Consider the following 27135-nt stretch of genomic DNA (forward strand, 5'->3'; position numbering starts at 1 on the left):
CAAGATACAAAGCTGGAAATTAACTTGGTATTTATTGTAAGGTAAATGTGTGACACACGAGAGAAGTTTTAAAAGTAAGCCTTTATTGGGAGAGCGTTCTGAGCGAGGCTCTCTGGTGCCCAGAAGAGAGAGGCCAGAGAAGTCACGCCCTGGGATGGGAGGTTGTAGTTTTTACAGGGTTATGTGGGGGTAGGGTATAGAATGGGGAATGTCAATTGAGCATCCGGATTAGGGCGGTGGATTAGGGCAGTGGTGGCGCCAGGGCTTTAGGGTGGGCCCTTGTCCGGATTCCGATGTCAAACTGGGAAGCCTCCAGGCAGGCCCCCCTGCCAACCTAACATTTATCATTAATGAAGTTGTAATCTAGGGCCTCCAGTCAGCGTAATAGATGAATTTGGCTTTACAACTGTGGAGGACACTACTGCCACTTACTCCAGTGACTCTCAGTTCCTCTGCTTGGTCGGGTGACTTGGGCCAGCTGTCAGAGCTGTATCTCAGAATTTGTTTATTCATTTATTTTAACAAGTATGTATCAGCTGTACTGTGTGCAGGACACTGTGCTAAGCACTTTACACTTACTAACTCCTAGATTGTTCTAACAGTTAATTCAATGGATTGATCATCTCTTGGTCCCACACATGCCGTTCCTTTCCATGTCACATTCACTCAGACTATAAACATCCAGGTCCTTTCTGTGATCTTCACAAGCATCTTGCCTGACTACACCTTTGTGATAGTAATGTTACCGGACAGTGGGGATCCTCTCCCAGCGTGTTGTCCAGGTTCTTGATGTCTTGAACAAAGATTTGAGCAAAAAACACTGAAATGCAGTAGAAAAGAAAAGTTTTATCAGAAAGGAAAATACATTTTCAGAAATGGAAGGAGGTCTGAGCAAGAAAAGCATAACTCAAAAGGTCTGGCAACAAAGCCTTTGGGGTTTTTATCCCTTTTTGCTGTGGGTGGTTACTTTTCTTAGAGGAGTGGGCTTCCTTGATTGACAACTAAGATTGACAGGACTCAGTGATTCATCATTTTGCTTTCTGCGCATGTTTGTTCCCAGAATTTAGTCTGTTATAATGATATTAATGAACTTCTGGGCATTTGCATCATATTATAATGATGGTATAATGAGGCTCAGGTGAGTCGAAGGTCATTGGGGGTTTTCACTGCACAGGTGCGAGTGACTGGCTTAAACTGATACCTAATTCTCTGCCTACTAGTTTCTTTGTGTGAGTTAAAAAAAAAAAAAAAAAAAGCCTTCTGGCTTGCTTAATTGTGGGCGGATTAGGGCGGACCCCTTCTAGGCTACGAAGACCTCAGTGTCTTTGCAGGCAGACCCGAAACCCCCTAACTAGCTCCCTACCTAGCTCTTTTCTAAGAGCTATGAACCCCTTATTATTAGTATGGATGTTGAGGGACAGGTGGTCTCTTCTCCTGTACCTGCTTCCTGCTGAGAATAGTTGTAGTCCCTGCCTTACAGGAGTTTCATGGAGCTCTTTCCCTTTCTGCCTTAGACGGAGGGCGGGCCGGGGGGAAGGGGGGACAGGGGGAGAAGGGCGGGGGTCTTGGTTTTCCTGCTGAAGTGCCACCTCAGTACCTAGACAAGGAAAAGATACAAACTCATTATTTAAACCATATATCTATTTCTATTATTGATTTGCCTATTAAGCGAGTAAAGGAAAACAGGCTTAGTTAATATATTTCTTAAAGAATAAAATAAAAAGACCTTTGTCCTAAAGTTCCCTCCCATCTCAGACTCTAAGGGCCTTGGCCCTTAACACCATTTCTGCTTGACATTGGGCTGATGACCCTTATCAATAGCCAAAGGATCTGATTAGCCAGGGCAATTATCAGGATTTTCCATAGGAAGGAAGGAAGAAAACTAGATTTACTAAAAAGATAACTTTGCAACAGGTGTCCCATTTCATTTCCTACTAAAAGATTAAGAATTTTACAAGTGATGTCCCGTCTCAGTAATAAACCGTACTGGACATGGGGGAGATACCTAGAAGGCTGATATTGTATTATAGTAATGAGACAACTTAGCAAGACTTCTTTTGCTGACTGTCCTGGCCATTTATAACCATGTTGCTTTTTTTTTCCCCCTTCTGCCTTTTCATTCCAATTTATCTTCAATTCTCTTCACTCTGGTAGACAGAATAACCCACCTTTATGGCTCCTGTTCCCTAGTGGGGCTTAGCCTTGAGGCTTATCTATTCCTTCGCACACAAAGATTTGCAGGGCCAGAAGCTTCCCTTCAACAGACTCTACCCTTCTTGGAAGACCTTTGTAGCTTGAAATGGCTGTATCTTCCCCTCCCTCCCTGCCTAGGGGATTCTGTGGGATGAGGAGGGCAGAGTCCAAACACTTAAACCTTTGCTCCTAGAACAACTTTATACTTCTTTCTCTTTTTATTTTGGCCTCCAGGTAAGATACCTTTTGAAGAGGGAGTTGCACATTTAATTTTTTTTTTTTGAAATCTATATTAAGCATTAACTTTGTGACCCATAATTTACCTTTCCAAATTAAACTGGCCAAAGATATCTATTAAGCTTAAGTTTGTAGGAAAGATAATGTTCTTATTCTGTCTTCCACAGATATGAAATGCTCTGATAATATATTCATTTATATCAGTGCCAGTGACATAAAAATTTCTGAGGTTCATTAGAGCTTGATATGAGTGAATTTTATGATGAAGGTAAATTTGAAAGAAATGTTCGCAGTTGTTTTTTATCGCCTGTCCTCATTAGTTGAATCTCCTCATTTTCTAATTAAACACAGTAATTATAGAGAGTTCGCATTCATGAAATTATGTGAGAGAAATGGAGTTATGTTAGTGTCAGAATTATGGTATATAATTACTGCCTGTGTTAAGGAACATGTAAAACCCAGGGAGGAAAAGATCTAGAACCACAATACAGTAGAGTTTCCTCATTGTTTGGGGGTGGGGCAGTTAAATCAGGCCTTGACAAAGTTAGTCGTTTATCTCTTTTAACCTGCCTCTTCCCGCAGTCAGTACTTTTAGTATTATTTTTATCCAGCTCCCAAGTACTTCTTCCCTTATTGGTGATTATTTCTCAGAAGATTGGGGTCATTAATTCACACTAAGTTGTGAATGACTAATATGTATTGACCATATCTACTTTTTAGGTTCAAAATGGTATATTTTTGAAGGTCTTCTATGGGTAAGGCCATGTGCAAGACATAAGAACCCAAAAGATGAACTAGACTTAGTACCTTCTCTCAGGGACATTATAGTCTCACAGGGAACCAGAGATTTAAATGAATATTAGCAAAATAAAATAATACCACGTACCATGGGAAGGGAAGAGAGTGGAGAGTGGTTAACTCTCCTTTAATTGTTGCTCTCCTTCGTTCAGCTGTGAGCGCCTAAGGGTATGAAGTGTGACTTATCTGTCATTGAATCCTTAGCACCACAGCGCTTGGTGCATAGAAGATGTTCATTAAGTATTGGTGATTTGGTGTTTTCATAGACATGACATTTGGTTGCATACACAGGGCCCTCAGTGTATTGTTTTATGAGCGAATGCCTTGGGAAAATTTCACAGGTAGACAGCTTCTAAAATGACTCACAGTCACCCCCACCTCTTGGTATTCCTGCCTTTGTGCCATTCCATTGGGGTGAACTGGACTTAGTAGCTTGCTTCTAATAATGATGGGCTGTCACCCCTGAAATTAGGCTATAAAAGATTATGACTCTCTGGCCTTCCTCGCTGGCTCACCTGCCATGTTGTGCGCTACCCTATGGAGAGGTTCACCTGGCAAAGAATAGAGAGGGTGGCTTCCGGCCAGCAGCCAGGGAAGAGAGCTGAGGCCTTCAGTCCAGCAACCCACTAGGAGCTGAGTCCTGCCAACAACCATGTGAGTGAGTTTGGAAAAGGCCCTTTCCCTAGTTGACCCTGAGAGTCAGGCATGGCTGACATTTTAATCACAGCCTGCGAGCGACCTGGAGCCAGAGCCACTCACCTAAGTTCTGCCCAGATCTCTGACTTGCGGGTTGATGAACTGTGAGATGAGAGATGTTGTTTTAAGCCAGGAAGTTTGGGGACCTTTATTACACAGGGTTAGATAACTAACACAAGGTAAAACAACCTTCTGTCTAGGGCCTTATTGATGGATCTTTCTATATCCAAAAGGTTTTTCCATGGAGAGGAATATTAAAAATCATTAATTCTTTGTTTAATGCTCAATTTATTAAGCTCATGAATCTAATACTCAAAACTGAAAACCAATTTTCTAGGGGCCTTTAAACATTGATTACAAATTTAATATGCATATCAGTTTAAACAACTGCAGTTATATATTTAGAATGCTCAACCATTTAAAATACTTCAAAATGTTAATTCATAAACATATAAAACAAAGGTTACAGAATTTATTGCTATTGTTTCACTTAAATCTACTTGAAAGCATCAATATCATGGGTTTAATGCCTTTCTTATTTCTGTTGTTTTTCTATGCTTGTTTTGATATACTTTCAGGGTTTCAGTATTATGACTTTTATTCCTCTCCTTGGGTCACAAAATTCTTTGCAGATCCCAAAGAAAAGATTACCTTATCAGAACAGCCTAGATTGCAGGACTTGGTTTATTGGTTGATTAATTCTTGGTCAGATTTGTTTTGTTTCTCCCAAGGTAATTCTAACCTGAACCACTTTTTTATAGTTAGCTTTTCTATAGTTAAATGATACCTGTTATGTCAGTAAGACTATTTGAGGCCTTATCATATGCCTAGAGTTTAATATTGCAAACTAATATCTATCTCTGAAATTGTTTTCTTACATTATCACTTGGCCATTGTTATATAACCGATTATCCTGTCATAATCAAATATTGATTTGGCTTCTTAGCATTAAAAACTTGCATCTCCTGTATTAGTTGAGATTTAATCTCCTGGGAGTTGAGAGATTGAGTCTGTGTAGTTATCATTCGTTTGTAGGTCATCTGGCTAATACAGTATATTGGCAAACACTGTGCAAACCTCTGTCTGGGTGGTTATTGTGGATGCCCACCCAAACCAAATAGTCCTTCCAGTTCTTTGCATTAACTTTTGCTGGGACTATTTGGCTTACAGTGTCCAATGTTTATTCTCTTTAAACAGATAGAAATAGGCATATGACTGTGCTTTATAGAAGAAGAACGGTCAAACCCTCTTAAGTTTTAAAATAAAAAAATAAACATGATCTATTATATTCATCATTTTCTACTACATTGATCTTGGGCAGACTTCTTACTATTTGAAGTCATTTTGAATTCACAACCTTTCATAAGACTCATCTCGTCCTATAGACCATGATGATGATGGTAATGGTGGTGGTGATTATGATGGCAATAGTGATTTTGATGCTCAAATTGTAACTTTACCTTAAGAGACATAGCATCTTTTTTTTTAATGGGTAAGACTAAACTATAGTGTCTAGGGATACACACTTGGGTGATAAAACCATAAAGAATACATTATTATAAAGAAAGTCATTATTATAAAATGATATGCAGAAAGAGAAGGGGGTGTGATGAGAATGATGCTTATGGAAAGAACTTAGAAGATGGGTGGCAAAGTGCTGTTTTTTGACCTGGGCATACATTTGGGGTGTGTGCGCGTGTGAGTGTGCGCACATACACATATGTGCATGTGTGATCTGTACTTTACTTTTACAATAAAATTCTACTTTAAAAATTGTCACCATTAGTAAGTGGGGGCCTTTTATCCTTTATCCTTTGTACACTGCCCCTAACATTCTTGAAAACGTTCTTGCTTTTTGGCAACGATAGGATGTTGGAGAAATGTTCTAATTTTTCAAAATGTCCTAAATTATGGAATTAGCTCTTTTCTAAGGGATTCTGTTTCCTTTCGATAGGAAATAATAATTCTAAAGACCAAGAACTAGACTTTGGGGGTGCACCTAAGAATATGTGGTGAGAAGAATACATTGACATTGCTGCTAGGTCAGAGCCGAAAATGTGTTTATTATGGTTATTATTTCACACTCGTATTTCCAATTTACTTTACTGCTATTTTATACTTTGTATAAGGTTTCATCAACTATAAGCCTCTTTCCTGAAACTGATAACCTTTTTGGTATGATTAAATGCCTAGAGGGAGCCAAGATGTGCCTTATAACACATTTTCCTCTTTGGTACAGTAATTTTCAAATTTCTATCATTCCCATAATTCATATATTTTTTGCATATTTGCCAAATTCATAATTTTATACCACTTATATTATTTTCTTAATTTTTTTGTTTAATCAACATTAAGTTGACCTTCTTAAAGACTAGATTAATATTAAGCAAAATTATATGTGGAATCACAGGTTTAGTTAATTGGCCATATATTTTTCCACTATCCATTAAGATGGACACAGCAGTGTTGAAATTTGAGGGGACTCAATACATGTCATTTTCCCTCACCCAAGTTTAGCACTACCTGAAAGATAGCCAAAAATCAGGAAAATTAAGCTCAAAGTCACTAATAAAAGCTGCACTGGATGTTGCCTAGGTGCTGGACCATTATGGGCTTCCTAAGCCTTGGACAGACACATCCACCTGTGGGCCTTTCCTGCAGGGTGGCCTGGTTTACCTCTCAGCTCAGCCCAGGATAACTAGGAAATTGGCCTCCCTGAAGGAGCCGATTCACAAGGGGTTGGGGGCGGGTGGAGCGGCGGGGAGACTAAGCTATCATACTTAGTTTTTCCTCCAAACTGACCCACTAGGCAGGAGTAAGGAAGGGAGAAGAGAGGGGCCCGGAACTAATTATCCATTAAACTAATGGATATTTCTGTAAATAAAACACAAAGTCAGGGCAAATAACTACTAAAAATAAATGTCTATGTCTCAAGGCAAAGCATCTGAGCACATCTTTTGGGAAATCCTGCTGTAGTGAACAGTGTTATGATCAAGTCCTATGAAGTTCACCTTGTCCAATATTGCCTGAGTACCTTTTCTACATCTCGGTTTATTTGTTATATTTGGAGGAATAGATTTAACGGGGAAGAGTCTGTCTGAATCCAAATCGGAGTGAGTCATGTTGACAATATAGCACATATACCATCTTGGCCATTTTTCAGACACTTTTGTCAGATAAACAAACTGTCACTGCGAAGTCATAATCAAAAGGTGCTAGCCCTTCTTATGCCACAGAGTATTATTTCGCCCTCACCATTTACAAAGTGGTAATACTAAGGCAAAGTATCATGAGTTTTCATTCTTTATTTCCTTAATTGAGCCAGATATTCCATTAAAATATTTTTATGTGGTAGCTTCCTGTGATCAGACTCCATAGAATGTCAATGCTTAAATAAAAAAGTTGAGACACCTGTCTAATTCCCCCTTCCTTTTATAAAGATGATTAAGTGAAGATACTGGGCTTGTCCGAGGTCATAACCCCAGAATTGGAGTTTCCTAATTCTCAGCTCATTTATTTTTTTATGCTTCCCTGGGCCTTTTAACACATGGGGCAGAATTTTGGGGGTTTTGGATTGAAGATTAATGGCCTAGTATGTCTATGTTAACAAGTAGATACATTTTAGTAAGACAGTACAGGTAATAGACCGGGCTAATAGCATGGGTTATCAAATGCTTCTACAATAACCTTTAGACTACAGCGAATGAAAAAACAAGTTTCCAGGAATCTATAAATCAACATAGCATATTATAGTGTTGAAGAAAAACTAAGCAAATCTATATTTATTTTCGCCCCCTCATCCTGTCTAGAAGATGAAACACAATCCTGTTATGAACTGCCTTAGGTAAGTCCTATTGGTTGAAACATGGAGACTAAGATTTTTATTTTTATTAGTCATTAGTTTTTTAACCGCTGAGAATTTTCATCTTAAACAGGCACACTTTTTTATACGTATCTGAGCAAATGTGTTGTGCCGCGGCTGCTTCATCTGTAAAACTGTGGGTACTAACAGTACCTCACCATTGTGGTAAGGATTAAATAAGTTAATACATTCAAATTACTCAAAGTAATTGCACAAGGAACAGTGCCTAGCACATACCAAGTGCCCAAGAAATGTTACCTATTATTATGAGATCCTGTATTTAGTGCCTTATTTCTTTTATAATTTTATTTGAATAGCAACTTCCTCCACCAGAGAACTTATTTATACATTATCGTATTTGAATCACATGAGAGATTCAGCATTTAGTGTTTGTAGGGTGCCAGAGATACAAAGAAATATTAGACTCAGTCCCATCTTTGAGAAATTTACAATTTAGTTCCAGCAGAGTATTTTATCCTATGGCTTGATTTTAGAAACTCTCTCTCAGGGGAGCTAAATTAGACTGTTAGCTTTTACCAATTAAGATTCTCTAGGTTGAAAGTAACAGAATGCAACTCAAACTGTATGGGGCAATGAAAGCAGTGTGGTATTTCGGGGTGATTGGCCAGGGGCACCACAGTGTTCACTGAAGGGCCAGATTTTCCCACCTGTTGGCACTTGTCATAACAGGAATCCAAGATTGTCTACCCATACAATGTCTGTTAGCTAGAGCTGGGGACGCTTCCTTGCTCATATCCAGGGAAGGGGGAGCTAATGAACAGAAGCCCCAAGTAAACTTTTCTTCATGTCTCATTCATTCAGACTGGGTCACATGTCCATTCTATTGCCACTCACTGGCAATGAGGTCACTCTAACACCACCTCTGAAGCTGGGGTTAGGGTGAAAATGTGAAGGAAAACGGGGTTCTGTTTTGAAGACAGAGGGTGAGATGAATGCAGAGTAAACAACCAACATTTCCCAGTCTACCTTCTGAAGGGAGAATCATATCTGACTTTTCTTTATGTTCTAATACATTCTGTGCCAGGTGCACGGAAGATACTTAATATATACTAGTAGGAAGAATGGGTAGCAAATAGACCTACCGAAGAATTATTCATTCACTTTACATAAAACCCCAGCATCCTAGAAGTGCTGGTCTCAGGAATTAGCATGACCAGTTTTTCCTTATTTAATTGCCTTCTTGGCAACATGACCATGGACTCAACCTAGTCCCAGGAGTGCTAGAGGAGTATGGATTGGCCCTGTCTTCTGGAGTTCCCTAGCTGATTAATTATAAGCTATGATATTTATCATTCATTCCCAGGTCATGGGGCATCTTTCGGCTGGTTGGTATCATATGTCATGGTAGATGAGTCAATCTTTTAAGATTGGTGCCCAGAGAAGTTGGCATTTCAGCTTCCTCTTTATTCCAACACTGAGGTTAGGGAAACAGCTGTTGATGGACTAATTAGCATCTTAGGAGGACTGAGAATGATCTCTCCATCCTTTAACAGTTGTTTAATGGTTTGTCCCAGGGAGACTCTGAGAGCATCACTGGAATGTTATTTCATGCAGAAGCTACAGGCTAGCCTAGCCTCCTGGTCACCATATGTGGTGGTAATAACTATAGTAAAAGCAGCAAGTTCATTATGCCTGGTCACATGTGAGGATAATGTAAGGATGCGTGTGACATAGTTAAGTTTGTTATTTGTCCCTCAACTCACTCTTCTTTTGCCCTGGTGCCCTTCGTGGCATCTGTGCCTTTTCTCTTCTCCCTACTTCCCCTGGACCCGTTCCAGCTTTCCATGATCTTACTGCTCACACCTTCTTCCCCTAGAAAAATGATGTAGGAAGGGAAAAGACTTGGCAAACTTATTCACGTTTAGGCTGAATATGTTACCCCTTCGCTTTCTAAGTTGCACCTCATTTGAAATTCTCTCTGTTTGCCTTTGGTTTTATTGTTATTAGTCTCTGTATTATGGCCATGACTGGCCTGCAGTAATTTCTGGACTTCAGTCTGGTGTGGGATGAGTCTTTTGAAATTGGTCTTCCCAGATAGGAAATATCTCAGGTTCTTTTAAAACATATACCATTCATTGCTACTGCTATTACGAAAAAAGTTTCCCCTTTTCTACTAATGCTGGGAACTGAATTGGCCTTAAAAGATGCAATTTTACCAAGCAAACAAAATGAATACTTATTGGATTTCTAAGCAATCAGATGAAAAGAGTAAAAACAGAGAGCGGAAAATATAAATGTGAAAGGCAGCTCGACTTTCAAAGGTCTCAGGAGCTGGGTTGATTGGAGATGGAAAAAGACCTGGCAATAAAGGGTTCTATTTTATTTCCCCCCCTCCGGCATATGAACTCATAACAGCTAAATTTTTCTTCCACATCATGTTAGGTAGAAGTCTCAGTAGAAAGTGATAGAAAACTCAAATTAAGCAACAAAAAGAGATTTACTGGAAGGATCCTGGAGAAGCTCAGACAATTCAAGAAGGAGCTGCAGGAAACAGGGCAACTCGTGGGATTCAGGGACGAGAGCTGGAGATGTGGTGCCACCAGACTCTCCACCTCTCATCTCTGCTTGTTGAGTGTGGTGCTGTGGGTTAAATCAGCAGTCCCCAGGGACCGGTGCTCCTATGAGAATCTAATGGCCGATGATCTGAGGCAGAGCTGAGGCGGTGATGCTAGTGCTGGGGAGCGGCTGCAAATACAGATGAAGCTTAGCTAGCCCGTCGCTCGCCTCCTGCAGTGCAACCCAGTTCCTAAGGCCACACGCCACCCTGGGGTTTGGGGATCCCAGGGTTAAATGATATCCTTCAGAAAATGTTGAATCCTCAACCCCAGTACCTGTGAAGGTGACCTCATTTGGAAAGGACTTTAGCAGCTGATTGAGAAGATAATCCCTTAGTTTGCCAGGGCTGCCATAACAAAGGACCACAGACTGCGTGGCTTACACCACAGAAATTTATTTCCTCGTGGTCTGGTGGCTAGATGTCTGAGATCAAGGTGTCGACAGCGTTAAAATGGTCCTATCTTTTTGCCCAGTAATTACCTGGTTAGGTCTCTGTCCTAAAAAAATCAATAAAATGTGCTGACAAAAACTTACCTGCAAGATTTTTCATGACAGCAATAATTATAATATTAAAAAAATACAAAAATAAAATAAAATTGTGGTCATTCATATAATGGAATGTACTTAATATCATTAAAATAATTTTTGGAGCTGATGCTCTCAATTTGTTAAAGAACATGACAAAGGGGTACAAAATCACATATACTACATCTCCCAGCGCTAAAAGAAGAAATGAAAAGAAAAAAGAAGGTGCTGTTTCTTCTGCGGCCTCTTTCCTTGGCTTGCAGATGGGCGTCTTCTCTGTCTTCACAAAGTCTTCCCTCTGTTCACATCTGAGTCTTAATTTTTTCTAAGGACGCTAATCCTGTTGGTTTAGGAGCCATCCATATAACCTCGGTTTACCTTACTTATCTTTTTAAAAGCCGTCTCTCCAAATACAATCATATTTTGAGTACTGGCAGTTAGAACAACATACAAATTTTGATGGGGCATAATTTAGCCCATAATGGATGAGGCCGTTAGGGTGGGTCTTAAATTCAATATGATTGGTGTACTAATAAAAAGGGGAAGTTTGGATGCAGACAGACACGCAGGGAGGGAAGACGACGTGAAGCCACAGGGAGAGCACCATCGACAAGCCAAGGGATTCCCGAGGTATCGGAAGCTAGGAGAGAGGCGTGGCACTGATTTGCCCTCACAGCCCTAAGAAAGAACCAACCCTGTCGACACCTTGATTTCAGACTTCTAGCCTGGAGAACCGTGACACAGTAAATTCCGTTGTTAAGCCACCCAGTTCGTGGTACTTTCCTATAGCAGCCCTGGGAAATGAACATACATCTGGCTTTATTTCCTTCCGCAGTCTGGTGGGCTTTTCTCCGCGGTGGTGGCCAGTATGATCCTAAGGTTCACGCTTGGCTCCGCTCTCATATCCCACTTGCCATTTCTCAGCACACTTTGCCATCTCCACCTTCACAATAGATCCAGACGCTAAATACTGCTCACTACCTCCACTGACACCACTGTGGTCTCAGCCACCATCATCTCTTGTCTAGATTATTGCGACAGACTCCTAATTGGTTCCTTTCTTCCCCTTGCCTCCCCACAGTCACTCGATTCTGTTAAAACACAGAGTTCAGATCATGTCTCTTGCTCAGCTCAAAGTTCTCAATAAATTTCTACCTCACGCGGAGATGAAGCTAACATCTTCACGATGGCCTACGAGACTGGATGTGACCTATATCTTGTTACTTGTGTGGCCTTATCTCCCAGGACTCTGTTGCAGCCACACTGGCCTCCTCACAGTTCTCGAACATACCAGGTGAAGGAGTGCTGTCTCAGGGCCTTGGAACTTGCTGCTCCTTCTGCCTAGAATGATCATCCAAGAGCATGACTTGCTTCCTCTCTTCTTTCAACTTTTTTGTGTACCTGTCACTTGGTCAGGGAGGGAATCCCCTCTGCCCCACCCTGCACTTATGATCCTTCTTCCCCACTTTTTTTTTTCTCCTTTGTCAGGAGCCATCTTAAGACTAGAGGTCCGCCATTATAAATTACCAGGAAGGTCACGTAGCCAGAAAGAACTTGTTCTTCTTTTTGCATAAGTCACTCAGTTAGGGGCGCCACAACCTAAACGGGCCCTTAAGGGTTAAGGATAAAACGTGCTGGGCTTGGGCCTCACAAGAACAGAAGATAAAGAAGACAAACAGCAGCCCGTGACACCAACATTCCAGAGACTGGCCGACCACAGACATTCTGTTTGTACAGAGAACTCTGAGAACTTCCTTTATCTTTGCTTATCAGCACATGACCAGTACCCCCTTTCCTCTTCTTTCCTTCCACTGCCCCTTCCCCACAGCACCAGCTGAAGACCAATTATATTGTGACAAGTCCCTTTTGCCTGCCCCCCTTTGTTCTTGCTGTATAAATATAGCTGCTTTGCAAAAGAAAATTCGAGGCTTGATCAGAATACTGTCTTGCCTCCACTCTTTTCTCTCGTCCGTGTTACCCCTCTTTTCTTTAGGTTGGGTTCTCCTCGGTTCTCCCACCAAATAACCGGTCCCGCGGGCGGGACAGGTGGCGCCCAACGTGGGGCTCGAGTGCAGAACCCTTACCCAGGCGGACTATGAAATAACAGAGGCTGCAGCTCGTTAAGGAGAAGTTTTTCAGAGAAGACTGCCTTTCACCGCTCATGGAAGGTCCTCGTCTTCGGCTCACCGGAGATCGCCGTCTTCGGTGAGTGTTCATCCGCCTTAGTTTAGTTTCAACACGGACTGCTAGGATCATAAGTAACAAATTTTAAACGGGGAAAAGAGTTGAGCATAACTCCCTCTGTCTTCTCTAGGTCCTCTTGTCTTTTCCTTTTTTTTTTCAAAGGATTTGGGACTTTTCTCTCTAGCCCGCTTCTCGGCACAAGCCGTCCACCCCCGAGGTTAGAGGCTGCTTTTTCTGAGTTGGGAAAATACAGTGTGTCAGTCGACTTTAAGGCAGAAGTCGTCCACTCAGAGGGCATCCCGGTCGTAGACCTCTCCCTCCGCCCTGGAGAGAGCTGTAGGTCTGCGATTCGCCTCTTGAGAAGCCGTGTTGGCGGATTGTACCAACCGACTGCCCACGTCGAGACCTCTGATATAATCCCTCCTCTGGCGCCTCTGTAAAAGAGCCTTGTCTATGCCCAAAGGCACAGCCGGCGGGACGTCCGTAGGCATCGCACCCCAGGGGGTCCGTGTTAGCGGATTGTACTAACCGGCTGCCCACGCGGGAGAGAAGTTAAGTTCCCTTCTCCTCCTTTTTGCCTTGATACCTATGTTCACTTCCTCAGTTCCTATCCCTCTTTCTTTTTAGATAAATAAAACAAAAAGATGGGACAAACCTTGTCCAGAGAAGCACTATTCATAAAAGACTTAAAACGCTCATTCAAGGAACGAGGAATCCGAGTAAAAAAGAAGGATTTAGTCAAATTTTTTCTCTTCATTGATGAAGTCTGTCCCTGGTTCATAGTAAATGGCCCTTGCCCCGTCATAAACTTTCAGCGGCCACACAGTTAGTGCAGGAACAGTTAGATGCTGGCCACATTGAACCATCTACCTCCCCTTGGAACACTCCCATCTTTGTTATACAAAAGAAAGGGGGTAAATGGAGACTTCTTCAAGATCTCAGAGAAATCAATAAGACCATGGTTCCCATGGGGGCGCTCCAACCAGGGCTGCCGTCCCCCGTTGCAATACCTGCAGGATATCATAAGATAGTCATAGATCTAAAAGACTGTTTTTTCTGTATCCCTTTACATCCGGAGGACAGAAAACGTTTCGCCTTTAGCCTCCCAGTTGTTAACTGCATAGGACCCTCCCCAAGATTTCAATGGAAGGTTTTGCCTCAGGGTATGGCAAACAGTCCTACCCTTTGTCAAAAATTTGTTGCCCAGGCCATTGATCCGTTTCGCCTTACACATCCCGACCTATACATTGTCCATTATATGGATGATATTCTCCTGGCAGGCTCTGATATTGCCATCTTGCTTGATACCAGCCATAAATTAGTTGATGCTCTTCAAGATTTAGGACTACAGATTTCCCCAGAAAAGGTCCAATTACAGCCCCCTTTCCTCTTCTTAGGTTTCGAGTTACACCCCTCTAAGGTCCTTTCACAAAAGGTTGAATTGAGAAAAGACTCTTTACAGACCCTCAATGATTTCCAACGCCTGTTAGGTGATATCAACTGGCTTCGCCCATATCTAAAGTTGACCACCGGAGATTTAAAGCCCCTCTTTGACATTCTCCGAGGAGATCCTGATCCCTCTTCTCCACGCACCCTGACGCCTGAGGCAGCCTCGGCCTTAAACTTAGTTGAAAAGGCCATTTTAAATCAAAATATCTCATACTATTCCCCTGCCTGTGCCCTGTGGCTACTAATTCTTCCCACAACCTTCACGCCTACGGGTGTCCTGTGGCAAAACAAACCCCTATATTGGCTTCATCTGCCAGCTACTCCTTCTAAGATACTCCCTGTCTACCCTTCTCTTATCGCACAAATACTTAAAATGGGGCGCGAAAGCTCCCTAAAGCTTTTTAACAAAGACCCTGACATCATTGTTGTGCCCTATGAAGCAGCTCAGGTCAAATGGCTACTACAAACATCAGATGAATGGGCTGTCAATTGTATTTCATTTCAAGGAAAGATAGATAATCATTACCCTGCTGACAAACTCATACAATTCCTTAAAAACCAGGCTGTAGTTTTCCCTTCCCTGACCAAGAGCCGTCCTATTCCACAAGCTCCTTCTGTTTTCACAGATGGCTCCTCTTCAGGAATTGCTGCCTTTAGTATTAATGGACAGCTTACTAAGATCAGGACCGACTACTTGTCCGCACAGCTTGTAGAACTTTTTGCAGTTGTTCAAGTCTTCAAGACTCTCCCTAATAGTCCTTTTAATTTGTTCACCGATAGTGCTTATATAAGTCAATCAGTTCCCCTTCTGGAGACCGTCCCTTTTATTCGACCCTCCACTAATGCCTCCCCCTTATTCTCAGAACTCCAAAACCTCATCCTCGCCAGATCTCATCCCTTTTTTATAGGGCACATCCGTGCTCACTCAGGTCTCCCTGGCCCCCTAAGTACTGGTAATGATCTTGTTGATAGAGCCTCTCGAGAAGTTTCCAACCTTGTTATGGCTATATCTTCTACTGACCCCATTCAACAAGCTCAACAGGCTCATCAGATACACCACCTAAATGCCCGGACTCTTCGCCTTTTATTCTCCATTACTAGGGAACAGGCACGCCAAATAGTGCGCCAATGTCAGGGGTGTCTTACTCTACTACCTGAACCCCATCTTGGCATCAATCCTCGCGGCCTTACTCCTGGAGAACTGTGGCAAATGGATGTTACTCATTTCAGCCCTTTTGGTAAACTGAAATATATACATGTTTCTATAGATACCTTCAGTGGCTTTCTCTGTGCAACCCTACAGTCTGGAGAAGCCACCAAACATGTTATCAGTCATATGATTTCATGCCTTGCCTTTCTACCATTACCTAAAACTCTCAAGACTGATAACGGCCCAGGCTACACCAGTACTTCCTTTAAACAATTTTGTGCTCAACTAAATATCAAACATATTACAGGCATTCCGTACAACCCCCAGGGCCAGGGCATTGTTGAAAGAGCACACCAGACTTTGAAGAATATGCTTACAAAACTTCAACACTCCAAAGGTATCCTATACCCCCCACACAACAATAATAAGACCTTGCTAAATCATGCCCTTTTTGTCCTTAATTTCCTGACACTCGACAATGATGGAAAGTCTGCAGCCGACCGATTTTGGCACCCTACTACTGCAAACTCTTATGCACGAGCCCTGTGGAAAGATCCTCTGACATCAAAATGGAATGGTCCCGACCCCGTCCTTATCTGGGGCAAGGGACATGCATGTATCTATGATTCTAAAACACAAAATGCCCGATGGCTGCCTGGGAGGCTAATAAAACTCATCGACGCACCAGGGGAACTGCCCCCTGAGAAAAATGTATAAATGTGTTCTTTTCCAGGTACTTTACAAAAATGTCTCCATTCTCTGCGATATGGCTCGCCATCTTTGGGGCACTCCAAACCGTAAGCGCCTCCTCAAGTTACACACTCTACAACTTCACCTGGATCATCAGAAATCAGGCAGGAGATATTGTCAACACCTCTTCTTCCCTAGCCCCCCAACCACAGAAAGCCTCCCTTCAAGTAGATCTTTGCCAACTGGCAGCTGGAGGGGACCCTTTATGGGGACTTGCCACAGATTTCCTTCCACTAGTCAAGGCACCCAATAATTCGGACCATTATCACACCGTTCCAACCTGCGATTCCCCTTGGGGTCGCACTTCTCTTTGGCTGCAACAAGGGGGATACTATGTCTGTCCCGGCGCTCATAGGCCGCGAGGGTTAGATTATAAATGTGGTCTCCAGGCTGATTATTATTGTGCCTCTTGGGGCTGTGAAACCACTGGAGATGTAAGCTGGAAGCCTGCCTCTGACAGGTTCATACAAGTAAAGAGGCTTAATCCTCCCTCTCCTGAAAATGATCTAAACAACATCCCGACATCAGTCTATAAAGCCTGTAGCGACCCAGGGTGGTGCAACCCCCTCCAAATATCTATCATTAAGGCCGACCTAAATGATTGGCAAACCACCCGGAAAAGACATTGGGGCATTCGTGGCTATTTTTCAGGAAAAGATAAAGGAATGCTTTTCTCCATTGAACTTTCTAAAGAAAGTCCCAACAGAAATGCGGCTTACCTGGGACCTAACCCAGTCCTGCGCCAATCCAAAATAGAAGGCACTGCCCCAAAACCTAAACGCTCTGCTCCTAAGCTTACAGCCACACCCCAGCCCAGCCATAAAAAAAACCACCCCTTTTCAGCCTACCATCCTGCCTGGGCCTCCTGATTCTTCACAACTTATAGTTGACTTGATTAATGCCTCATTAGAGGCTCTCAGAGACAAAAACAGCACAGCCCATCAAGAATGTTGGATTTGCTTCTCGCCTATCCCTCCTTTTTATGAAGGCATAGCGACCCTTGAACCTCCCCTTTTTACAAATGATAGCGGTGCTTTGTTACATACTCAAGACCCCTTTACAGCCCTCACCCTAACATCTATCTCCGGCTTAGGCCTCTGTCTCATAGGACCAGCAATGCGTCCCCCTACCAGCCTAATTCCCATATGTAACCAAACCATGACAATCAATCACACATTCTCATATGTGCTTGCTGCTAGTGGCACTTATTTTGCTTGCTCCTCTGGCTTAACCCCATACGTTTTTACATCCCACTTTTTGACCTCTCGCGATTACTGCGTAGTTGTTGTTTTATTCCCCCGATTTTTTCTCCACGACCCTAATACTTTCCTTCAATTCATAGATCCAGATGCCACGTCTCGTAACAAGCGTGAGCCTCTCACTGCTATCACCCTTTCTGTCTTGTTAGGTGTCAGTGCCATAGGAGCAGGCACTGGCATTGCTTCCTTAGTCACTTCCAACAACCAATACTTACAACTTCAATCTCTTATTGACAAAGACCTTAATAACCTCAGAGAAGGAATACAAGACCTAAAAGACTCTGTAGCGTCCCTCTCAGAGGTAGTTTTGCAAAACAGAAGAGGGCTTGATCTCCTCTTCCTCAAAGAAGGGGGCCTTTGCGTGGCCCTCAGAGAAGAATGCTGTTTTTATTCTGATAAGACAGGCCTTGTGCAAAATAGCCTTGACAAGGTAAAAAAGAGTCTAGAAAATAGAAAAAGAGCTAGAGAACAACAAGAGTCTTGGTACCAAAACTGGTTCTCTGCCTCCCCTTGGCTTACCACCTTGCTACCTAGCCTTTTAGGACCTCTTGTAGGCATTTTCTTACTAATCTCATTTGGGCCTTGGGCATTTAATCGTCTTACAACCTTTATCAAAGACCAGGTTGACAATGCAATCAAAAGACCGTTAGAAGTCCATTACCATCGCCTTGCCTCCCAGGAGCCGGTTGACAGCTACAATCAAGAACCGCCCACCGCGCCTGTTGGTCTGCAGTTCTCCTTCCTCGATGAAGAAATGAACCTTCCCTGGTATAGCAGAATATGGCGCTTTATCCGTAGGACCTAGCTCCCGCCCTTCGGGGACGGCCTGGTAACTGGAGACAGGCCCGCCTCTTCCGATATAAAACAAGAGGCCTGGGCACCGAGCTGAGTGCAACGTCTAATAGTGCAAGGGAAGGTCCTTACCTGACCTGCTCCAGAATTCCCTGAGAGCATGCCTGGCGGTTAGCTGACATCACTCTGCCACTCCCAGCCTTCGGGAGGAGTCAGGCCACTGCTCCCTCACTCGGTTAAAGCTCACCCCCAAGACGCAGAGGCTGGTAGTCAAAGACGGGTAAGAATCCCTCAGGGCTGGGACCAACCTAAGACAGGGCATGATTGCATGACTTTCATGTGCCGATGACGGGTAAGGCCCAGACTGGTGAGGGGTCGCCTAAGACAGGCACAGTCTATCTGCGCCTCAGCAAAAAAAGGCTTTGGCATTTTAAGAAGTAAAAAAGGGGGAGATGTCAGGAGCCATCTTAAGACTAGAGGTCCGCCATTATAAATTACCAGGAAGGTCACGTAGCCAGAAAGAACTTGTTCTTCTTTTTGCATAAGTCACTCAGTTAGGGGCGCCACAACCTAAACGGGCCCTTAAGGGTTAAGGATAAAACGTGCTGGGCTTGGGCCTCACAAGAACAGAAGATAAAGAAGACAAACAGCAGCCCGTGACACCAACATTCCAGAGACTGGCCGACCACAGACATTCTGTTTGTACAGAGAACTCTGAGAACTTCCTTTATCTTTGCTTATCAGCACATGACCAGTACCCCCTTTCCTCTTCTTTCCTTCCACTGCCCCTTCCCCACAGCACCAGCTGAAGACCAATTATATTGTGACAAGTCCCTTTTGCCTGCCCCCCTTTGTTCTTGCTGTATAAATATAGCTGCTTTGCAAAAGAAAATTCGAGGCTTGATCAGAATACTGTCTTGCCTCCACTCTTTTCTCTCGTCCGTGTTACCCCTCTTTTCTTTAGGTTGGGTTCTCCTCGGTTCTCCCACCAAATAACCGGTCCCGCGGGCGGGACACTCCTTAGCACCCATACTTCCTTGTGCAATACTAGATAGATACTAGATAGATATTTTATGTGTTTCTTTTGCTAGGCATTGGAATATGATAGACCTTCTAGGTCCTCTTTCACATATTGGATGGTATGAGGACCTGCTGGCTTCTTGCCCTGAAATATTACCTCTCTGCCTGATTAAAGCTCTTGAACTTCTTTTGCCTGTCTGATCAATCTCATCCTTAACTGGGGGAAGAGAAGTACAGTTCGGTGATGCCACGAGTCTTCCTTACCCTGACATTGTGAATTCGTTCTGAGATTTTGTCACATTCTCCCTGCAAATTCCTGCCTTATACCCTGGCTCCAATAACTGTATCCATGTTGCCTGCCCTGAGTCTGTAGCCCACAGGTGAAATCGCAGGGTCCTGGCAGGGAGTTTGGCCCTCTTGGTCATTGTGTTGATGGAGAAACCGAGGTGCAGGGATAGGAAAGAATGTGCCCAAGGTCATATTCTGTTAAGTACATCCACAAATTTATTCCACATATACTATATGCCAGGCATTTTGTTAGGCACTTATGAAATAGAAAATATTTATTGGTTTCTGTTCCCCTTCTTGGCACAGAGGTCCTAAAAAAAACCCTTGTAATTTATTAAATTATAGGAGTACTAGGAATCTCTCTTGTTCTAATGTTTGGTCTTTGATCCTGGTTCCTGAAATGAAGCTCCTAAACCCCTGGAATTTCCTGGGTGATAGGTGTGTTTTTTATTCTAATTGAGGTGACTCTGGGTGGCTCTTGGATGGTCACCAGAAAGACCAAGCTATGATTAGAAGCTTGGAATTTTCAGCCCACCCCCTATTCCCCAGAGGTGGGCACGGGGCTAGAAATGGAGTTCATGGTCCATCATATCTATGTGATAAAGCCTCCATGAAAAGGCTGGGAACATGTGGTGGTACTGGGAGGGTGGCCTGCCCGAAGAGCGCATGGAAGCTTGATGCTCCTTCCCACTCACACCTTGTCCTATGCATCTATTCCATCTGGATGTTCATCTATATCCTTTATCATATCCTTTGCTGGAGCCCGCGGGCAGAGATCGAACAGCACCTAAAAGGGGGGGGGGCGGTGAAGCCTAAGCGAAAAAGAAGCTAGGAAAGCGCTTCGGGAAGACATACAGTCACTGCTGCAGTCCCGAGTTTATTTAGCACAGCCTTCATATAAGTTTTTGGATACAATTGCAGAGTAGATAGCAAAGCACAGAGTACAAATAGCAAAGTACAGAGTACAATGGCAAAGCACAAAGTACATTACCATAGGAATGCTGACATTTACATAAGTTCCTGTATATCCTTCCCTCAGGATAGAACATCCTTTCCTGGGCTGTAAAACATTCCACTATCTTAAAAGGGTTTCTTTATGATGCAAGTCTCCCCACCAGGGTCAGTAATGTTTAAGTTAACATCTTGCTTCCTTGAACCATTGTTAAGCAATCTCAGCAGCAGCAGCTGCTTCATGGCTATCAGCTACGTGACTTCTTCAGTTTCTCTTAATGGCTCCCGACAAGCCTTATATAATAAACTGATAAACAGTAAGTAAACTTTTCCTGAGCTCTGTGAGCTCCTCCAGCAAATTAATCTAACTGAGGAGGAGGCTGTGGGAGCTTCTGATTTATAGGTCATCAGTCAGAAGCACAGTTAACTTGGACGTGTGATTGGCATTGCGAGGGGCGGGGCAGTCTTGTGGGACTGCACCCTTATCCTATGAGAACTGATGCTAGCCCCAAATATAGTGTCAGAATTGAGTTAAATTGTAGGACACCCAACTGCTGTGACAGAATTGCTCGGTGTGAGGAAAGCCTCACACATCTGGTGTCACAAGTGCTGTGAGTGTATTAGTAGTGTGAGAGTAATGGGTAAACATAGAAGGAGAACTCAGCACTGAATAGGGAAGAGTGAATAACACACAGTACCTTCCAGCCTGGAGAACCTTACAATCCAGTGGAGAACTGACATAAATGGACAACTGTAAGATTAGATAAAAAAAAAGATCTATGATAGAGAGGGATGGTCAGGATGGTCAGAAGAGGGAACTGAACCAGATGACGAGGGTAAGAAAAGCAGAAAGGAGAGGGCAAGAAGAGAGGATGAGGGCTGAAGCTCTCTGTCCACTTAAATTTCACAGCATTTATAAAGGGCCTATCGTTCATTCGTTCCATCAATATGTATTGGGTGTCTACTACTGTGCCTTGCCTTGAAGATACATAGATGAGTTTGGTATCTGAAAGACCAAATAGGGTCATGAATTTGTGAGGTTGGCCAGCAAATTTCCGAACCCAAGTCCCTGACTAGTTAAGTCAACCATTTCAAAGCATTGAGAATTTTGTTTCACAGTTTCTTCTCTCTTCCTTGGGGACACAGCAGTTGAGATTATTGTTGTGCAAACTGGCTGTGATTCTGAGCCACAAGGTTATTTGGCAGTGGCCCTTTTTTGTTAAGCCTGCCACACATTTCCACCTTCAAAGGGTCCTGATGTCCTTGAAATGGGTAGGTGGCATTTGTTCTTACACAAGTCATTCAGCCAGCCAGCCCAAGCAGAGCCAACAGGTGCTAGGGCCTTTAATCTTTCAGGATACAACCTTGACCTTTGTAGCCAGTTCACCAGGAATCAGAGAGCAGCTGCTCAAGGATACATTCTGGAAGAAATCAGTGTTCAGTGGAGGGGGACACAAGTCCCAGCCTGGCAGAGGATTTCAGTTTCACACCTACTCTCCAGCTACTCTGGTAGCAGAATCAGGTACAGGACACCTTCTACTCCTGCAAGTAAACGATCTCTCCTTTGTGAGCATACGTAGAAGCCCAGGAAGATTTTGTTTTGTTTTGTTTTCTGTATGTAGAGTTGCTTTATATGCACACAGAACATGCGATGGCTTTGGCACCTGAAGTCCAATTTCAGTATTTCAAGGAAACACTGCCCATCGGTTTAGTAAGGTGGGATTAAGAATTAACTGCAGGCATGTGCCCATTAACAGCATTTTGGTCAGTCATACATATATGACACTGGTCCCATAAAATTATGTCAGAGCTGAAAAATTCCTGGTGATGTCTTGGCCGCCATAATGTCATCGTGCAACGCATTCACATGTTTGTGGTGATGCTGGTGTAAACAAACCTACTGCCTGTCATTTGCATAAAAGTATTATGCTGGCTGGAAAATTACTGCTTGGCTATTGCCCATGGGAACATAGGCTATCACCCATGGGAACATAATATTCTAACAATAAGCTTTCTGCTTCTGTACCCCCCCACTTGCACAACCGACCTATGGGTTGACAGGTAGTAAATAGAAGAAAAATAGACCTTTGTGTTCAGACAAGGTTTAGGGCTTAAAAACCCTGTACCTCTACAGTTCAGGGCTGCTTAATTTGGGGTCTGCATATTCCTGGCAGACCCAGCTGGCTGAATAAAGGGTGTGTTTCCTATAACTCACTGATTTCTGGTGGTCCGGGGGCTGGCGGCTACAACAGTATAGCATATACAATTATATATGGCACATAATACTTGATGATAATAAATGACTGTATTACTGGTTTATGTATCAACTACACTATTTGTCATTATTTTAGAGTGCAGTCCTACTAACAAAAAAGAAGTTTGCTGTAAAACAGTCTGTATGCACTGCTACAGCTTTCTAATTATGTTGCTACATTTGCCATTATTTCTGTTCTTGTGCCCACTGTGTGTGGATGGTGGAGGGCCACACAACGTGTTGTGGTGCGGTTAAATTTGAGACCCATGGAGCCAATTGAGATGAATTGTGAGCCTTTATTAGCCGGCCCCGGGGACTGACTCTCCACCACACAGGATTAGAAGAGATCAGCCCCGAGCCTCCTCTGGAAGGGATAGCTTAAAAAGCCCCAAAATCCCCTCTAGCAAGCAAGCAGGTTTACAGAAGCAGAGGCTGGCTATTAACATATCTTTGCACAGGATAACTACACCCTTAACATTAGCATATCTTTGCACAGAATCTCTCCTAGAACTACACCCTGTTTAACATTAAACAATGGAAGCAGAAGTTGGTCATTTGAAAATTTTCTACCCGTAACAAGCAGTGCACCCCTGTGCTTCTCTTCCCACCTCCAAATTTAGGGGCATCGTGTCTCTGAAACTGGCCACAGTGGAGTAGTTACACCACAGACATTGCCAGCATTAGAAATCAGGGCCTTGCTTTGTTTTTTTTTTTTTTTTTAAGAAGAGCTGTTTGTTAACCCTTTGCCAGCTCACCGATGGATTCAGCAGGCGAGTGCAGAGATTGGCCCTAAATTAGTGCTGATAGTTCATCCACAAGAACAGGAGAGAAGGCGGGGCATTTGTACAGGTGGGTAGACAGATGTAGGAGAGAGAAGTTTCCTATTTACTAAGTGAAAAGGAAGCAAGGTAATGACTTGAGAATAGGCTGGGAAGGGAGGTGTCGGAGGTTTGAGATATTGGACAGTGAATGGATTAGAGAACTGTATTTTTGTCCGGAAGGATTAAAAAGCCACTGGAGGTTAGTGGTTATGAATTAAAAAGAAACCTTATACAATGGGCGTGAATATGCCCCTCCCCATCTTTCAGCGGCTTGGGTACAGCAGCGAGCGACTGCATAGCTAGGCTTTCGCCAGACCAGAAATGACTATGTGTGTCTAGGCTAAGTGAGATTATAAGATTATAAATGTAAGTCACCACCTCACAAACCTTCCTGATTCATTCTAAAATTATGCCCTACCCCCTGTAACTTTAATCCATTATCCTGTTAATTTTCCTACTTTGACGTAAGTCACCTGGTTCACCCATCCTACTTGACAGCAGAGATTATGCTTTAGTGTTGAATGCAGAGCACACAGTAGGTGTTCAGTAATATGTTGAACAACTTATTTGAATGGAGTCACTTGCACATTCTCCTAAAATGCGCCCAGTGGAGTGAAGAAAACTCAAAATTCTTTTTCTACCCCTTTGTTCTTTGCTGCGTCGTTTAACCTTTAAGGAGAATAGGGGTTTTTGGAGCCAGATACGCTAAGCCACGGTTCATTTCCTGGACACTCCTAGGTGACATATTTTTACTGTACGTGAGACCCAACCTCAAGCCTCAGAGGCAGCTGCCCTGGTCGCGTAATACCAATGTTGCTGGCCTTTGTCACACTGGCCTCAGCAGAGCGGAGAAGGGTTATATCAGAACTCCTAAACTCGGAGGGTGGGTAGTTAACGTATTTATTACTTTTTAGTGTTGCCGACGGCGGCTTAAGGCTTACTTTGTTGCTCCAGGCGAGGTGATGACACAAAAGCACAAGTCCCAAAGTCCAGGGCTGCAGGATACCGCGTGGCTGTTCCGGGGCAGAGAAGCTGCAGGCGTGGCCGGGGAGGGCGGGGGACCCCGCCCCGCCCCGCCCCGCCCGCGGGGCTCCCACACTGGACGTTGGCGGAAGGGGGCGGGAGTTTGACCTCCTGTCTGTTTCTCCGAGTGGACAATAAAGTTTCGAAAGTTTGAAAAAGGAGGAGAAAAAGAAAAACCACGCCCCTTTGGCCCCCAGCGTTTGGACGCCTGCGGCCCGCGCAGAGTTCGGGAGGCTAGGCGTTCGCTGCGGCGGGGCGGGCGCGCGGGATGGGGGTCACGGTGGACGTGCAGCAGGTGTACAAGTATCCCTTCGAGCAGGTGGTCGCCAGCTTCCTCCGAAAGGTACCCGCCCGCTCCAGCCCCGCCGGGCTCGCGTTCTCGCGCGCCGCCTCTGCTGGGCCAGCTGTCTGCGCTCCGTCCTCCGCTCTCCTCCTGCATTCCTCTCTCATCTCTCCCTTCTTCCTTCTCTTCTCCCTGCGCATAAGTCCGCACCCACCACCTCTTCCCTCCAGCTGCCGGTGTCGCCTCCGGGATGTGCTGGACGAGGGTGGAGGCGGAGTTCCTCGAAGGCTCCCCATCTGGGGTGAGGCGAAGGCGCCGTGCTGGGCATCACGTCCGCACGTTGCGGGGGAGTCACAGGGAACCCAAGTGCTGGGGCCCTGTCGATCTTTCTGGTACATCCGTGACCCCCGAAAAACTAGTGGGGCCATTGAAGCCATCATCCTGATTTACTCTGCATTATCTTTCTACGGCTTCCCCGCTTTCTCTTTCATTAAACAACTATAGGGCTTTGGGAAGGTTGCTTACCTCTCTGGGCCTTAGTTTTGTAATCTGTGAAATGGGCAAGATAAGTATCAACTCAAAAGGTGGAATGTTGAGGAATCAGGTGACCTAATTCATGTAAAGGGCTATCACAGTGAAATTATGGCTGAAGCATGAATAGGTATTTCCTAGACAGAAGGGGAGAAGATAAGTGCTTTCCCATATTATCCTGTTTACTCCTCCCAGCAACTTCCGGAAGTAGTTATGTGGACTGCCATTTCATGGTCTGGAGAGACTGAAGTCCAAAGAAGTTTAAGCACCTTTACCAAGTTCCCACAGCTAGCAGGTGGGAGAGTCGGGATTTCAACACATCGGAATCTAAAACCCACACCCCTAATCGCCAGGCTGTGCTGCCTTGTACCAAATGGGAACTCAGACGATTACAGTCATCCCTGGGTATCCCCTGGGGGATTGATTTGGGATGGGGGTGGGGGGAAGACCCTTTCCTGGATATCGAAATCCTTGGATGCTCAAGTCCTTACTTAAAATGGCGTATTTGCATATAGGCTACAGCAGGGTATGCCTACACATGACATTTGCGTGGATTGAGCATAGTGCTCAGTGCATGACAAATTCATGTTTTGCTTATTGGAACTTTGTGGAACTTTTTTTTTTAAAAAGTATTTCTAATCCACAGTTGGTTAGATACAGAGGACTGATTGTATTGGGAGATAAAATGTTTCTGAATCAACTTTGTGTCCTTTTCATCTAATCTCAGTTTCCTTATGTCCACAGTCTTCCCTCAGTTATTCATCCTGGTGGACCTGTTGTGCCTAATATAGGGTATAGCTTTGCTGTGTGATACTGTGAGGAAACAGTGTTTTAGTTAGCTGTTCCTGTGGATCAAAATCACGTGTCGTTTAGTGGCTTAAAACAGTGATAGGATTTAATTCTCACGATCCTGTGGGTGACAGGGCTCCACTGCGAGATTGTTATGTGCCATGCATTATAAGCTGAGGTTACCTATATAGCTGCATTCAATTATATTCAGGATCTTGAAAAATTCTTATAAAATACTTAGCAAAGTGCCTTGCACATAGTAAATACTGAGGAGGACATTTTGGAAGGTAGGGGTAGGAAAAGGGGAGAACATTTGCAGAAGAGACCTAGTGATGGAACATCGTTAACGCTGGATTACTCTATAGTTTCATTTTTTCTCTTCAGAAGCAGTCTTCACAGATTCCAGGGAGTATCTATGTGCCTATTTATAAGGTATCAGTAAATCTACTGTGAGAATTTTCATCTTCCATTATTTAAAGCCATGAATTGGAAGTCAGTAGACCTGGATTCCAACCATTGTGCTTTCCTGGTTAAAAACAGTTTTGGGGTGGTCTTGGGAAACAGTTTTCACCAGCCTTGTGCAAATTAGAAAGAGGCATCATCTAGGGGTTCTATTCTGCAAGCTCACAGTAAATGGGGCTGTTTATACAAATTAGAAAGAGGAGCTTCTTCCTCTATTTGGCTGTAGCTCTGTGCCCACTGG

At 43.7% G+C, this 27135-nt stretch overlaps 1 protein-coding gene across 1 annotated transcript in view; it reads left to right on the plus strand.

The window, feature by feature from the left end:
* The first annotated feature begins 25017 nt into the window (after positions 1–25017).
* Positions 25018–27135, plus strand: part of PRELID2 (PRELI domain containing 2) — a 63428-nt gene continuing 61310 nt past the window's right edge. The window contains exon 1 of the mRNA XM_016126579.2: positions 25018–25172. Coding sequence (XP_015982065.2) covers positions 25098–25172 — 75 coding nt within the window. The 5' untranslated portion in view covers positions 25018–25097. The remainder of the gene's footprint in view (positions 25173–27135) is intronic.

Source organism: Rousettus aegyptiacus, unplaced genomic scaffold (assembly GCF_014176215.1).
Source record: "Rousettus aegyptiacus isolate mRouAeg1 unplaced genomic scaffold, mRouAeg1.p scaffold_m13_p_7, whole genome shotgun sequence".
Classification (NCBI taxonomy): Eukaryota; Metazoa; Chordata; class Mammalia; order Chiroptera; family Pteropodidae; genus Rousettus; species Rousettus aegyptiacus.